General features: G+C 37.1%; 1 protein-coding gene across 1 annotated transcript in view; it reads right to left on the bottom strand.

Annotated features, from left to right (window-relative positions):
* Positions 1-17,803, bottom strand: part of Ccdc178 (coiled-coil domain containing 178) — a 328,223-nt gene that overhangs the window by 239,991 nt on the left and 70,429 nt on the right. Inside the window, exons 8-9 of the mRNA XM_057788447.1 lie at positions 11,531-11,626; positions 11,246-11,382 (exon numbers count right to left, since the gene is read on the bottom strand). Of these exons, the coding sequence (XP_057644430.1) occupies positions 11,246-11,382; positions 11,531-11,626 (233 nt within the window). The remainder of the gene's footprint in view (positions 1-11,245; positions 11,383-11,530; positions 11,627-17,803) is intronic.

Raw genomic sequence — 17,803 nt, 5'->3', positions numbered from 1 at the left:
TTGTTAGCTTTTTGCCTAACCATTACCAATAACAACTTTTTAACCAATCTACCTAAACAATAACAAATATCATAACCTAATTAAAAACCAAAACCATGTACACCACCTTTCGGGAGTATAAGTGCTCTTAAATTTACTTCATGCTATCTGGGGGCTATGGCATCTTTAGGGGATCCTGGAAAGAAAAATTTGGCTTAATTGTTAAGTTCTGGTAGAGGTAGCTATATCATTTGTTGTTCCATCTCCATGTAATGGAAAAGTGCAGGGCTTTTCTCAAGTCCTGGCTACAGAAGTCTGTGAATTTGGATCATCTCAGCTAGCCAACTCGAAATTATTCTGAGCAATTTGTATTTCAAAGTTAGGTGGTATTTTTCAGCTTATAGGTATTATCATAGTCCTGATGGAATCATCATGGGTCCCCTACCCTCCTTTCAGAGACTTCATAGGTTGTTGCTAGGCTTGGTTATGGTCCACTGTAGAAAACTGATAGAGACTCAAATCCAAAATCATGTACAGGAAAGTAGATAAATTTTTTTCTAGAATTAGTTAGTACTCTATATGACCATTAATATATTATCACAAAAGTTAAATATATATTTTATATATTTATTTATCACATATATATGAATTTATATATCTTATAAATTTTGAATTCTCTTTTAGTAAATTATATCTGATCAAAATGAAAAGCACTTGTTAGCTTTATAGGTTAGTTTAGATTAAATGGCCATGCCATTTGATGAACTATTATCTCTTCTAATTAAGAGGTATCTCTTGTTCAAATTGAGTCTTTATCAATTTTGATGGTATCTCTAGCTTTTCTTCTCCTGTGGAAACAAAAGAAAAACCCCTTCCACAACATAACATATGCTTTGATTTCCATTCTTTGGTCAAAATATCTTTAAAGTATACGAGCTGATTTAATTCCATAGTTTGTTCTATTATTATTATCCAACATCTTTTGGCTGCTGTTGTTCCTTTCTCATTAGCATTTAGAAAATTCAAAGTTAATAAAGCACTAAGAAATTTATTTCTGGGGGTCTTTATTACCTCTTTCTGCTTATCTATCATGCCCTTTAGTGTTTGATTGGATTTTTCTATAACTGTTAGCCCTGTAGAAATGTGTGGTAGACATGTAGTATATTTCATATTATAATAAGTAAAGAACTGTTTCATTTTATTAGAGGTATATGCTGGAGCATTGTCTGTCTTTACTTGTACAGGTATACCCATGATGGCCATAACTTCTAGCAAATGTGTGATTATTGAATCATTGTTTTCTGAACTCAAAGCAATTGCCCATTGAAAACCTGAGTAGGAATCAATGGTGTGGTGTATATATTTTAGTTTTCCAAATTCTACAAAATGGAACACATTCATCTCGTACTCTTTGCGTTACTGTCTTTAGGTAGTGGTGTTTGTTTGTATAAAGAATAAGTAGGACATTTCCTTATAATTTGCTTGACTTGTTGCCAGAAGATGGAAAAGTCTTTTTTAAACCTTTGCTATTGGCATGATATTTTCTTATAAAATTCTGAGGTCTCCAGCACATTCCAGTTAATAGTTCATCAATTCCTTCATTACTTTGTGCTAGAGTATCTGGCAGACCCATATGAAATAGGATTGTGTTATGTATATGGGATAATTCCTATTCCTGATTATTTTCTGTAACTGAATAAATAGTAAAATCAATTCTGTATCATCTGGTATAAATTAAGTGATTTCAATATGCAAAACAATTTCTGCACATTGTGAATCAGTAACTATGTTGACAAGTTATGTAAAATATGTTAGTACCATTAAGATAGCATATAATTTTGACTTTTGGACCAAATAATAAGGGATTATATCAACTTTACTTAAATATTCTGATTTGTATCCTTCCTTTCCTGATTTTATTTGCATCAGTATAAAATGTAGGAACTCCAGATATTTGTGTTTCCCATACAATGTGAGCAAGAATCCAGCTAGTCCTCTTTATAAACTGAATTCTCTTGCTTTTGGGATATTTGTTGTTAATCCCCCCCACACACACACACACAAAATGCTGCAAGCTTTTTGACAGGGTTCATTTTCTGCCCATAATTTGTCAATTTCATCATTAGTAAATGGTTCTATAATTTCTCCTGGGTCTCTTCCTGCTAATTGATGAAGTCTTGATTTTCTTTTTTATAATGAACTCAGAGATCTTTTCCACATGTATTTTATTTTTTACTCAGTTTATTTTGTCCAAATAGCCATTTTAAGATAATATCTTCCCTCTACACTGAAATTCCTATAGGGCAATCTTTAAAGTGTAATATGACTAGACTACAGTTGAGCTTCATATCCATGTGTGCATTCTGTAATTTCTTTTCCACCAAAGCCAATTCTCTTTTAGGTTCAAGGGATAATTTCCAACAACTTTACAAATCCTTGTCACCTTCTCAGGTTTTGAATAAATTATTCAGCTCATCACTTTCTTCCCAAAAGATAGGAAATGTCTCTTATCACTCTTTGACAGTCATTAAGAGTCTGTAATTAATCTCCTCTAATTTGAAACTTTTGGGGTCTAAGTTTTTATAAACATATGTTATAGTCTAAATAATTAATAGAATCTCCATTTTGTATTTTTTCATGAGCAATTTTTAATCCCCAACAAGACAAAATTTTCTTTACTTCTTCAAACATTCTTTCTAAAGTTTCTATACTTGATTCAGCTAAAAAGATATCCTCCATGTAATGGTAAACTATATATAGAGAAAATTGCTTATGTATTATTTTCAATGGCTGACTTACAAAATATTGGCACAGGGTAAGGCTATTTAACATTTTCCATGGGAGAATCTTCCACTGATATCTTTTATTTGCTAAGAATCATTTATGTAGGCACTATGAAGGCAAATTTTTCTTTTTTTCTTGTAAAGGTATAGTAAAGAAACAGTCTTTTCTATCAGTAACTATAAGAGGACATCCTTTAGGCAATAAAGAAAGCAAAGAAATTCCAGATTGTAGAGTGCCCATTGGCTGAACAGCTCTTAGATCTGTTACCATTATAGTATCTTCAAAAGCAAGAGAGTCAATTATTATTATAGTCTGTATTTGGTATCATTCTATTTACTGCGGATGTCAATCTTTGTAAGAAATCAGTGAAAGATTCTTTTGGGCCCTATATGGCTTTAGTAAATGGCTTAGTCTTACTTCCTACTTCTCCAATTCTGTCACTAGCATTCAAAACTGCTACACAGAATAAAGCCAAGATGTGACCATTATATAGCATTTGACTTTATATATTAGCATAATCTTCTTCTCCAAGAAGCTGATGTTGGGAAATTTCCACACCTCTCACTCTATTTTTCAATGGTCTTAGCTTCTTCTTCCAACTAGGTCCTCCATTGAAATTGTGGACCAGGTTTCAAAACTGCTGTAACCACTTCTCTCTAGTCTTTAGGAGTAATTCTATCACAAGTTGACCATGAGTTTAACATTTGCTTCACAAAAGGTAAAAGCATGCCATATTAGACTATCACTTCCTTGAATCTCCTTAAATTTAATATTGCTACATGTGTTATTCAACTCTTACAGGGTCTTGGGGATATCTATCATTTGACAATTCCTATAAGATTACTGGATATATTAAGATTGGTTGTTTGAAAATCTTAGGCTGTTCCTCTCTTATAATGCAATGCTGAAATTGGTTCTCCATTAATTTCCTCTGTCTGAATTTGAATATCTCTATAATCAATTTTATTATGTTGGCCTGTATCTTGGCATTCATACGAAACAACTTTTAAGAGATAAACCAAGGATCATCAAAATGACAATAAGGATTATAAAAATGATAATTAATAGTGTGCCAATTCCAGTTAAGCTGATTTTCCCTTCATTTAATTGTTCCATCTTTAAATCATGCATTACATAATCATATAAAGACCTAACTTTCTCAATCATAATTGTGCTTCCCATTTTTTTAATGTGGGAAAATCTCTGTTTTAATTAATTCTTCCTTTTAAGAATTTGCAGTTTTCTCACCAAATCTGCTGCCACTGATAATGAAGATTTGAGGCTGACTGGTGCTTCAGAAAACAGTAAAAGCTAGGCAGGATTTTAAGGTAGTTACCTAGTTTGGCAGCAGCTAGAGAGGGGGTTCAGAGAAAGACCACCAGGAGAGAAAAAAGGAAAACCTAGCCAGTTGGGTGGTATCTTCAGCCACGTGTAGCTCTGGCTTATGCCAGTGGCTGCAAAGTCACAGGCAAGTGACTTTTTCATGAATTTATACCCCAAACATTAGCACCAGATGTAGTACAACTAATAAAAACCAACAGACAGATATTGGGGTTTAAGCTGAAAAATTAGAGAAGCAAAGTAGCCAACCACTAGACAGCTCTTGCTTCTATGAAATCTTCTAACAATATTTGTCATTTTCTTTTCAGAAGCTCCCAACTTCCTACTCATAGAATAACTTTGACTTGGGTTTTATATGAATTTTCTAAAGAGTAATATTTTAATCCATTATATCTTTAACATAAATATTAGAGTCATGTTCAACCAAGATGTGTGCATTTAAAGGATGCCAAAAAATTTTGATTTGATGATTCTGACCTATCATATTTTGGGAAAAAAAATTTATCTTACCTGTGATCAAAACCTTAATTTGCCCCATATCATTCCATATTCTGAAAATTAGTGTCTTAAGAAATATTAAATCATAGATATGAAGATGCTTGTTTGAGAGTTCAAAGTACTTTGACATTTAACTGATGTGGGGTTTCCCTCTGTATGCTGTGAATATGATTTATTACCATTGGTTAACAAAGAAACTTCTTTGATCTCTGGCAGAGCAGAATATAGCAAGGTGGGAAATATAAGCAGAGACAGAGGAAGAAAGATGGTATAGCCATGCAGATGCCATGTAACTGCCAAAGGAGAAAGATGCCAGAACCTTACAGGTAGGCCACAACCTCATGGTAATGCATGGATGAATAGAAATGAGTTAATTTAAGATGCAAGAGCTAGCTAGGAATACACCTAAGTCATTGGCCAACCGGTGTTGTAAGTAACATACTTTTTGTGCGATTATTTGGGTCTATAGGCCAGAAAACCAATATACAGTCTACATTTACATTCACGTTCAATGATGTTGATAAACTTCTTTCTATTGTTTTAGAACATGAGTCAAAATAATTGCTAGACAACAACCCTTGTACCTTTCCATACTTAATTCTCAAGCATATAATCACCTTCCAATCTTTCATTGTTATTTTTTATTCTATACATTTAATTTTATCTGATAGCTCTACCAAAAGGTTTTGCTTTTGCAAAATTTAAATTGTGCAATGATCACTACTATGAAATCTTTGAATAGGGTTCTGAGAATGTCCTGGTTAGGTTTCTGAATTTGTGATAAAGCATCAGGATCATAAACACATTTGGGAAGAACAGATTTATTTGTCTCATAATTACCTCAAAGTTCTAAAAGCTTTCCACAATACTCCTGCAAAACAAGTTGGTCAGCTCCCTCGCAGTACTAGCCCATGTCTGGCACCAATTTCTGTCAGGTTTCCTCTCTATTACTGTGACAAATACCATGACCAGCTGTACCAGGAAGATAAGGGTTTAGTTGGCTTATGTATCTGGTAAATCATTGATGGAAGTCAGGAGAGGAACTCAAATAGAAGCAGAGGCTGGAACTATGGAGGAAAGCTGCCTCCTTCCTTGTTTCTAGGATCACGTTCAGCTACCTCTATCCTGCCTCTAAGGATTTCCAGTCTGGGAAGCCCAAAAATGTGAGCCTATTTCTACCTTATGTAATGGTCAGAGACTTTGGAAGTTGCTAAAAGTTGTTGACAACAAGCAGGGATACATATCCTGGCTCAGGATGGGGTTACTTGGTTCTTTTGGCATTAAGATGGCCCATACAGGCAGATCCACTCCACCCTGACAGATGGTCAAGATATGCAAGCGAACTTCTGTTTATTTTGTAATAGGAGGTTACCTGGAGAGTGGCTGCTTTCAGGATACTTGGTCTAATGTGGCTTCACTGCCTAAACAACAGAATGTTATTGACTTGATGTCTCAAAGTGTTGAAGCAATTAACTGTTCGAGTTGCCCTTTGCATCATGTTAAAGAAGTCTTTTTTTTGTCTTCTTCTCCCTTTTGTATTGGGGTTTAAAATGTATGGTAAATTAAATGTGGAGATTTTATTATTCACCGAAACTCCCTCCTGATACTACCCAATGTTTAGTGTTTTATTATTTTATTCTTGTCTTTGTCCTCTTTACTATTTTTCTGATCCTCACACCCTCTACCCTGGCAAGAGGTATTTTTGTCAAGGCTAGTTCCCAACACCAGTCCAGGGTGACACCACCTACAGTGGATGAGTCTTTACTCCATCAATCAGCAGCTCGGAAAACTCCAAACAGACATGACCACATGCTCTGATCAAAGCAGTTCCTCAGTTGAGATTCCCTCTTCCTCGATAAGTCTACTTTTAGGTAAGGGATGTAAAAACCTAACCAGTATACAGTATTTAGTTCCTTTCATCTATTTTTATTCTCAACTAAATCCAAATATCATAAAATGACTTAATATCTATATGTCACATTGACTTCTAGGTTTGTAATGCTTGCTTATCCTACTTACAACATAAAAAACACATGAAATATGCATGTATGTGTGTGCGCGCACACACACATGCACATGGAGGCAGGAACACATGGTTCCTTAGCATGCCTGCTCCCTGGGTTTTAACATTACTTTTCACATCTGAAATTGTTGCTTCTGTACCAATATACTAAGTATATTTTAATGTTCACTAAATGTCAGCTAAACTGAAGCCAGATTAACTTGCAAATAATTTGAGAAGTAAGAAAAAAGACTTGAACACGAATATATAAAATGAACTTTCTATACAGGTTCCAGCTGCACAAAGCTGTGGGTGTTTAGGAAAGAAATTTTGGTTCCTGGAAACTGAACTTCTTCATTTTACCCTGGGAAATGTCCATGAATAATTAATAAACTGTGAATTCTAGGGAGGTTGTATAAATATTCAACCTTAGTGGTAATCAAATAAATGGAGTTTAAAACTTCATTTTTTTATGATACTAGAGCAAGTTCCTGCACTGCTCAGTCTTTAAAATAATCAAACAATCTTTCTAGAACATAGCATTATAGGAATGTTAAGGGTTTTGAAATCTTCCCATTAATATATTTTCATAAGTCAAACAACGATTCTGAAACAGATTTCCACACAAAACTATGACCCCAGTATTTGTAACAAACAGTAAAACTGAGTATATTACAGTGATATTTCATAGATCTTCTGCGTAACAGAATCATAAAGCTACTTAAGCATATTTGAAATTTATGTAATAGTGTATTAAAATTTTATTATCTCATATGAGAGAAAAAACAGTAATCACAGGTATTCATTATGTATAAATATGCGTTTATAATAATAGCTGTATTAAAATGATTTTAAGCTTGATCTTTTTAAGTTTGTTTGTACAGATTTCCTATAATATGCATCCATTTTAATCAGAGTACTGGTAAATCATAGGACACATTATTGCCATGAACTGAATGGAGATTTTGGTAAAGTGAAACTTTATTTGCTCATGGTTAAGGAAAAACACAAACACAGTAAAGAAAGGGAAACCCCAGGTTACAAGGTAGCATGTGGGACTCTTCTCAGTAATGAAAGTGCACGTATGGTAGTCTGATTCCATCACTGGAATTAGATTAATGTTTATTACTAATATATTGCTATTCCCAGGGGTTTTTTTTAGAAGATGAAATGTACAGTAAAAAAAAAAAAAAACAAACTAAAACAACAAAAGTCCATTAACATAGACAAACGGAAAGGTCCTATAAACATGATCTAAAAATAAGACAAAGAAGCAAAGACAAAGAAAATCCTGCCCGAGTATATTTGAAGTGTGAAAGCAAGCTTGAATCACCCAAGCCAAACACAGTGCAGTGGTTTTAAAGACAACACCCCTTATACATTTCAACACTTGGTCCTTAGTGGGTGGTGCTATGGGGAAGGTTATTAAAGTTTAGGAAGAAGACCCCTGGTGGAGAAAGTATGTCCTTGAGGGAGGGCTTGGAACATGTGAAGCCTACCCCTACTTTCTACTCTTTCTCTGCTTACTGTGTGAGGATAAAAAGTGATTAGCCAAGCTTCTTGTTCCTGTTGCCATCCCATGACATCCCTGCCACAGAGGACTCTATCCCCATTTCTGTGGGTCAAATATTTTTTTTCATTACTAGTGGCATTTGGGCATATTATTGTATCTAGGAAACATAATTGTAGTTAATACACACTGAATTGTAAGACGACATAGAGCATCATTTAGGATAAAGGCAAATAAAGCACTCGGAAGGAATTAGTACATTCGCCTGAAGGATCAACTTGTTTTATTGTTGGAGAGAGAAAAAAGTGACTTCTGTAGGTCTTAGCTGGGAAAGCACACCCTGAGCAGGGTGTGGTTCTCAATGTATGGTTGTCAGAGGGTCCCAACTGTCATAATGAAACTCTTAGTGTAAATTTATTGTTCCAAATAATAAATGGGCTTTACTGTGACATTTCAAACACATACATTATGAATTTTAACTGGATGCTTCCCTCTGACCCTCCTCCTGTTGGTTCCCTTCTTCAAACTGCTCTCTCCTTTTCTTGACATATATATTTAGTAAAACTAGAGTCTACAGACAAGGGAAGTTTATAATGTTCTTATTTTTTTTTTTTTATTTTTCGAGACAGGGTTTCTCTGTAGCTTTTGGTTCCTGTCCTGGAACTAGCTCTTGTAGACCAGGCTGGCCTCGAACTCACAGAGATCCGCCTGCCTCTGCCTCCCGAGTGCTGGGATTAAAAGCGTGCGCCACCACCGTCCGGCTTATTTCTTTATTATTATCTAATCTTGTTCCCCTCTGTCCACTTTCACTAAGACCCTTCTTCGTCTCCAGACTCCTGTACTTTCTGTAGTTTTCTTTTTCTCTCTTTCTCATTCTCCTAGATTCTGTTATGATAGAAAACAGGTGACATTTTGCTGAGTCTGACTTATTTCATCTATTCTATTTTCATTCAAAGCACTGTTTTCCTTTCTGACTGAATAATGGATATGCATCTCTCTCTCTCTCTCTGTGTGTGTGTGTGTATGTATGATATGTGGAGTGGGGCATACATACATTCCATACCACACTTGTGGAGGTCAGAGGTTAACTGGTGTTAATTGGTTCTGCCTCTATCTACCTTTATGTAAGTTCCAGGAATTGAACTCATGTCAGGAAACTTGCACAAGCAAGCACTTTTATCCACTGAACTATCTTGCAGAGATGTTGCTTGTTTTCTTGAGCACAACTATTCTGGCTGAGGTGAAATAGCATCTCAGTGTAGTTTTAATATATTCCTAGTGACCGACATTTTTTTTCTTGTATTTATTGGTGTTTTGTACTTCTTTGATTAACTGTCTGTTCATCCCATTAGCAAGACATCTGACCATATGACTTGCTTCACCTAGTGAAATATGAGCAGGGATAGCAGATACATTCTTGTTGAAGCTGTGAGAGCCACCAGTGGTCTTAGTAGTGCACTCTCCCCGATGGTACTAGAGCAACATGTCCAGAGGTATCTGGTCCTTTTTTTGGGGGGGGGGTCTCAGAAGGAATAGCATGAAAACAGATACAGCAGCTACAGCTGGATGACAGCGAGAGTGGGAAGTTAACCTTTCTGCTTATACACCGGTAAGGCTGGAGGCTGCTTGTTTCTGCTGGCCACCACAATCGTGTCCTCTTGCAGGTGGCTCTCCTCTCTGACTCACTCACTTTTAAGGCATCTTTGCTTATTTTATTTCTCTTCTTAATGTTTTTTTTTTAAATTTTTACAAGCTTTATTGTAAAACTTTGCACATAAAATAAGCATCACATACCAGCATTATCCAGATCCGTGATCTACACATTTCTATACAGTTGTGATAGCCAATCTAAAGTTGTGGATTTTCACACTGGATTTTAGTCATGTCCTATGAAGTCTGTTCTTACATAGTTATCCACCACCAAAACTGAAAACTCAGTGATAGAATTTGGCCTTTTATGATACATAAATTAATTTTACCAATGGTTCTATGCTATCATATCTAATGGTAAAAACACTTCCTACACATTTTCTCTTACAAACTTTCCATATCCCTATTAAGTACTATGATCAGCACCCTTCCCTTTGTCCTCCCACCTTTCCTTCAGGACTTCGTCATCGATAGCACAATTATTTCAGGCATTATAGCAACCGACGAGAGTGTGATGATCAGATACAAAATATCATGGCCAATGCATCTCTCTTGTGGATGAGGGTGGAGAGTGAAATCATCTGCCTATTTTTATAACACAGCACTGCAGGCATGATAAAAAGCACAAGGGAGAGGCACATGTGTGCCCATCTCAATACAGTAGAAGGTGGTTTGCACACTTTCTTGCACTGTAACCATAAGGATAAGTAATACTTGTACAGAAAGAGCAGTTAAAAATAGTCTAAAAATAGAATTCCACAGAAATGTCAAGTGTTACTAGAAGGGGAATTTGAGTCATGATTTGAGCCAAATAATAAAAGTAAACCAGGTATAGCATAATACAGCAAATAGAACGTGCTCTAGTCAAGAGGGCTTGTGGATATGTGAAGAGACTGGCCCCTTTCCTTTTCTAAAACTAATGTCAACGGACCAAATAACTGATGATGCTTTTACTTAAAATGAGAAAGACATGTGTGTTTCTCAATAAAGGTAATAGCTAGAGCAGAGACATCATGACTGTATGTTACCTAGTCTCAGAAGATATTGAGCATACACATGAGAGCTGATTGTTGCTGGAACTGTGGGCAGATTTTAAACATGCTTAGAATGTGCAGAAGTCTTTGCTGAAATACTGAATATGAGAGTTGAGATAGAAAGTGGGATGAAGAAGACTGGTTCCTAAGCCAAGTAAACCAGGTTAGTTATTATAGGAAAGAATTGAGTATGGGCTGGAAGAGACCAGGGGTTCACCATACATATTCTAAGTTGAATGTTATCCTTAACCTCTAGATGACATGTCTAAGGGACTTTTGCTAACAGTGTCTTGGATGATTACAGAGTAACATTTGTAGTAGATTCAAGTTCAGTTAAAGCAATATTAAACATGAATATGCTTATATCACCCAGGGACTCATGCTGGAGGGGTTTATTACAGATCACCTATTGGAAAAGCTATATAGCAATAATAAGTTCTGAATTACCTGCCTGCGATTTCCTCTGTGAGGCTGTCAATTTCAGCTTGGAGTCTTTTGTTTTCTTCTAACAATGCCAGATAGTTTGTTGAAACATCAGTGTAGTCTTTCGAAATATCAGAAAGCTCAATATCCCATGCTTTTTTCTTGATAAAATAGAATGCAAGATATTTATACATTTTTAGTAAGTAAAAGTTAAGTTTTCAATGTTAATAAAATTAGTTTGGATCATTCAAGTTGCTAACAAAGTAGAGTGTGTAGTGCTCTGTGGGAAGGCAGGAATAGTCTACTCACCGCTGAATAATAATTATTCAGTGACTCCATGTACTGCTGCTCAAAAACTTTCTGCTTCCAGGAATATTGGCCAAACACTCTCTTCAAATCATCTACCTAAAAAATGCACAGAAGATAAGTGAACTGATGAGATTTCCTTCATTTTTATGAGTAAGAAAGAGGCTACATTTTACTTTATATAGTTTTCCTAAAGAACATTGACTGACATAGTAGAAAATAATGTCACATGCTTCTCCCATCTTGAAACGTAATATAGGATTTTGATAAAGCATAGCAAATCAGATATAAATCAAGTAGAGTGTTTCTAATATTCAGATGGATAATCATGACAAACAGAATGTGTTTTAGTTACAGGAAAATTTAAATTATAATTCATTACCTTGACAAGCAAAAGAGAAAAAAAGCATACACTCCCACACTTTACAAAATAACCACTTGATTAATCCACTACTTAGTTCTCAGCGTTCACATTTTCCCTATAGGTTTTGAAACTGGAAATAAAAAACTTAAATATAATGGACAGACATTTTAACAAGATTTTATTGCTGAATTCCTAAACTTGTATATAGTTTAAATAGCTGAAGAAATGACTTTAGCACAAAATCCAATTCCAGCACCTGCAGCCAGGGGCCCACAACCACCTATAATTCCAGCTTTGTCCCCTCTGCCCTCCTAAATGCCAATGTAAGAGCACAATCAATAATACCTGGGAGTAATGCGTCTATCCTAGAGCCCCCAAACCCTACCACAGCAGTTTCACAATTAACCTGAAGCACAAAACAAATAACTTTTAAGAGACTTTTTTTTTTTTTTTTTTTTGGTTTTTCGAGACAGGGTTTCTCTGTGGCTTTGGAGCCTGTCCTGGAACTAGCTCTTGTAGACCAGGCTGGTCTCGAACTCACAGAGATTCACCTGCCTCTGCCTCCCAAGTGCTGGGATTAAAGGCGTGCACCACCACCGCCGACTTTTTATGAATATGATGGAGCAGCAGTTCTCAACTTTTCTAATACTGTGGACCCTTAATACAGTTTGCCAAGTTGTGGTGACTCCCAACCATAAAATTCTCTTTGTTGCTATTTCCGAACTATGATTTTGCCACTGTTATGAATTGTAATGCAAATATCTATGGCGTCCAACGGTCTCAGGAAACATCTGTGAAAGATTTTCCACTCGATATTATTCAATACAGTACTTGAACTCTTAGCTAAAGTAAAGGAGATCAAGTGTATAGAAATTGGAAGGAAAAAGTCAAAGTATCTTTATTTGCTGATGAAGTATCCATAAACGAACCCAAAAATTACACAGGAAACACCTACAGCTGATAAATACTTTCACTAAAGTAGCTGTATATAAAATTAACTCACAAGATTTTTAGCCTTACTATATACAAATGAAAAATGGACTGATAAAGAAATCAGAAAACCCGCTGGGCGCTCCGAAGGGCGTGGGAACGCGGGGCCACCTCAACGCGGGAAGCGTCCACTCGCCTTCTACTATCGCTAGCTGCTGAATGGACTATGGGCCACCATCACTATTTCCAGGGAACTGGAAATAGCCAGGTGCCTCAGAGTAAATATGCAGAGCTGATGGCCATCATTGAAGAGTTGGGAAAAGAGATCAGACTCGCGTATGCAGGGAGCAAGAGCGCCATGGAACGAAGCCTGGTTAGGGAGTGCTTGGCTAAATGTAATGCCAGGTCCTAGCCCCTGGCCAGTCTGAAGGCCCATCTCGCTACCCCATGGAGATGAGAGGCTTTGTTCAAAATGGCAGTGGTTTTCCTGCTGTGGCCATTAAGCTCTGAACCCACATTCAGAAGATTGGGAAGACATTTTGCAGTTACCGACGGTGTGCATTCTAAGTAGTTAGAAACGATCCAGCTCTTTTTTTCTTCCCAAGCATTGATTTGAAAGATGTTTGTGAAGCCACTTCACAGCAAGCTATTGTTTGCCCCCAAATACCAGTGTCCCCTTTAAAATCTTCCTTTGGATACACTTGCCATTTGCCTCACCCCAGCTGACTTCCTTTCCATGAGCTCACCTGCTTCTGAGGACTTGAGTACAGAGCACAGCACATACGCTTAATAGCTGGCCTGCCTGTGTACAGTGCAGACCCTGCTTCACAGAGCTGCTCTGCTTAAGCCTTTGCATGACTGAGTGCTTTGAAGTCAATCTTAAACATGCACAAGTTGTAAATACAGAAAAAAGAGCAATCTACCCAACCTGCCATGCGCCCTGCAAATGTCCATCCTGAGACGGTGGGTCTCAGTTCCGTGTTTACTGTGAGACAGTCACAACATCTGGAAGAGAACGACTGCAACTTTTGCATCTTTGTATTTATTACTTGATGTAATAAAGATGATTTTCATTAACAACAACAAAAAGAAAACAATATTTTTCACAATAACCTCAAATAATATAAATTTTGGGATAATTCTAACCAAGCAAGTGAAAGATTTACATGATAAAAAATTTAAGGCATTGAAGAAAGAAATCAAAGAAGATATCAGACGATAAGAAGATTCCTGGTGACCATGCATTTGTAGGATAAAAGTAGTAATAATGGTCAGCATAACAAAAGCAATTTACAAATTGAATGCAATACCTATCAATACTCCAACACAGATCTTGAAACAATTTCCAGCCTAATATGAAAACATCAAAAATCCAGGATGTCTCAAATCTAAACAATACTTGTTCAACTGTGTCCGTAGCAGATTTATTCATAATAACCAGGAACTAGAAACAATCTAGATGTTCCTCAAGTGAAGAATGGATAAGGAAAATGTGGTGGATTTACCCAGTGGAGCATTACTTAGCTGTTAAAAACAACGGCATCATGAATTTTGTTGGCAAATGGATAAAACTAGAAAAGATCATCATGAATGTGATAACCCAGACCTTGAAAGATAAACATGGTATGTATTAATTAATAAGTGAATATTAACTGTAGAATAAATGATAACCAGGCTACAATCTACAGACCCATAAAAGCTAAGTAACAAGCTTAAGAAGAGATGCATAAATCTCATTGTGAATGGGAAATAGAATAGACATCACCAGTCGACGGGGTGGTCTGGAAAGGAGGTATGGAAGGGAACAGAAGGGGTCAGGTGGCAGGAGGGTAGAGAGAGAGAGAGTATTAGGAGAGGCAACTGGAACTGGGGTATCTCTGGAAAGAGCTAGAAACCCAGTGGAATGGAAACGCTTGGGAATCTATGAGGCTGATCCTAGCTAAGACTCCTTGAATGGGAGATACAGAGCCTGAATCAGCAATCTCTTGTAACCAGGCAAGATTTTCAGTGGAGGATTGGGACACCAGCCTGGTCACAAAACCATTGACCTACAATTTGTCCTGCTACAATATGTGTTCAGGTGAAGGTGGCATAGAAATTGTGGGAGTGGCCAACCAATGTCTGATCCAGCTCTAGACCCATACCATGAGAAGGAGCCCATCTCTGACACTGCCTAGAGGGTCAGGACCCAGAGGTAGGAAGGCCTAGAGGCCTAGGATAGACCTGAACATGACTGGAAAAAAAGGAAGAAAAAGAAAAACTCAATTAAATGATTTGTAATGATATTCTGCTGTACTCATAGATTGGTGTCTAGTCCAATGGTCATTAGAGAGGCTTTATCCAGCAACTGATAGAAACAGATGCAGAAACCCACACCAAACATGCAGAGATCAGGGAATCCTGTAGAAGAAGGGAAGGATTGTAGAAGCCATAGACGTCAAGGCCATCACAAGAAAACCCACAGAATCAACTAATCTGGGCTTATACAGGCTCACTGAGACTGAACTGACAACCAGGGAGCCTGCATTGTGGTGGCGCAAATGAATGTAGACAGATTATATAGATATATACAGCTTTAATAAGGAAATAGACTTATAGGACCACAGGTTCCCGCGGAGCACTGGAAAAGCGGAGCAAAACCTCTTGCTCTTTTTTCTCAGAATTTAGAAATTTTTTAATCTTTTTAATTTTATTCACCATTGCCTTTTTTAATGTCTGAATCTCCTGTCCAGAATTATGTTTTAAAGCCTTTATTGAGGATTCTAAAGTATGAAGTTTGTTTATTAGAGATAACGTCTCATCTTTGGACATAATTTTTATAGCATATACCGTGCCTTCTTGTATAGATAATCTCTCTGTCAATCTGTCATAAGCTTTAGACAAAATCCGATTGTCACATTTAGCAGTTTTGATTCTCTCAGTTAATGTTTCTGTTCCTACTGAAAGGGACTGAAGCTTACGATCCAAATCAGCTGTTCCCTCTTCCATAGTAATGAATTTCTCCTTAACATCAGCCTGTACCTCTTCTAAATTTTTTTTAGTTTGTCAAGTTGTGTTAAACAAAGATCTGTTCTCTGCCTGGAGAACTTTAAACTGATTTTTGAGAAGATTGTTGTCATTCTCAATTGTTTTTAAGCGTTTAACCTCGTCTCGTAAAGACTTTATCATATTTCTATTATCAAACCATACAGTACCAAGGAAAACTATGAATCCCAGAAAGATTCATATCTGTGGGCTGACAGACACTTTTTGTAAAATCTCCCACATGGTACAACTGAAAAGGCTGTTAAAGTCTTGAATGGTAATGTTTTTAGACATTTTTCTTATTTATAAAAGAAAATTATGTACCTGTAATGAAGTTTTCCTGCCAGTGGTGGCTAAAGAAATGCACCTGAGTCCACGTGGTCTAAGCCAGAGCCTGTCTGAAACAATTAACTCAAAACAAAAATTATTGTACTGCCTGTTAAGGGAAGGGGTTGGCGGCTTTTGTTTCAAAACCACAGGTGCTTCACTTAAATCAGGCAGTGAGGGTTTGGAAGAAGCAGGGAGCTCTGTGGGGGTCGCTGCTCTGCGACTGTAGTGGCCTGGAGTGGGGGAAGGGAAAGCGAGCAGGGAGCGCACTGTAAATCGCCTTCCTGAGCTCAGGCAACTAGCCGGGAAAGGTGGAGCTTGCGTCCCCCCCCCCCCCCCCCCCCCCCCGTGCCGGGTCGGGGGCAAAATAGCCCCACGTTGGGCCCCAAATGTGGTGGCGCAAATGAATGTAGACAGATTATATAGATATATACAGCTTTAATAAGGAAATAGACTTATAGGACCACAGGTTCCCGCGGAGCACTGGAAAAGCGGAGCAAAAGAAAAGGGGCTGCTGGGCTCACGCCCGGCAGATTTATCTGTAAACATTAGCCCGAGGCGAACACGCCCCCAATGGGTGGGGCTATGTCCCTACACTGCATAAGACTGATGTAGGCACTCTGTACATATGTGACAGTTGTGCCACTTGGTATCCTTGTAGGATGCCTAATAATGGGAACAGGGGCTGTTTCCGACTCTGTTGCCCGTTTTTGGGTCCCTATTGGTAGAAGAGGAAGTGCCTAGTCTTACTACAACTTGATATACTGTAACTGCCTGATATTCATGGAGGCCTGTCATATTTTGGAGAGAAATGGAGGAGGAGGAGATGGGGGAATGGGAGGGAGGGAGGGCTTGGAGGAGAGAAGGGAGGGAGACTGTGGATGGCATATAAAAAGAAAATGAAAAATAAATAAATACAAAAGTTAAAATATACTAGCAGTTCTATACAAGTTCTGTTAAAATACATAATATTTGACAATAAAATCAATAAAAACAGAGAACTCATACAGACACAATCTAGTATCTATAAAGTCTGCACCAAATACCCCATGGGGAAAAAGATATGTAATAGTAATTCTATTTGTAAATTAAGATAAAAAACATAGTATATAATGAAGTATTCTAATTTAATTATATAAACTGAAGGGTTTTCTTTGCTCAAACATTTCTTTGATTCTTTGGGAATTTTACATCACGCACCCCAGTCCATTCATTTTCCAGTTTCTCTGTATCTGCCCTTCAGTCTTATATAGTATCCCCCAAAGGAGCTTAAAATGACATAAAAATAAAATAAAAAGTAAAACATTAATTAACAAACAAATTCCAAAACAACAAAAGAACAAAACAAAAACAAAAAAAACTCAGTTTGTTTCTCAATCTTTCTTTTCTTTCCATCACCTCTTCATTCACCTTGGTGGCACTGGGAGCTTCTGTGTGTCACATAGTAGACCCTTTTGTTCCAACAGTTTTACTTGCAAATGTTCATTGTGTAATGAGTTGTTGGCCAGGTGTAAGGTCCATCAGTACTGGATCATCTCTGAAACTCCTCTCAGACATCCTACTGTTGACCCAAGTCATGGAGATCCTGTTGCTTTCCATGCTTCAGTAGGTCACAGACGGGGTAGATGTTA

Source organism: Chionomys nivalis, chromosome 14 (genome assembly GCF_950005125.1).
Source record: "Chionomys nivalis chromosome 14, mChiNiv1.1, whole genome shotgun sequence".
Lineage (NCBI taxonomy): Eukaryota > Metazoa > Chordata > Mammalia > Rodentia > Cricetidae > Chionomys > Chionomys nivalis.
The sequence above is the reverse complement of the archived record's forward strand: the minus strand, read 5'-3'. Positions and strand labels throughout refer to the sequence as shown.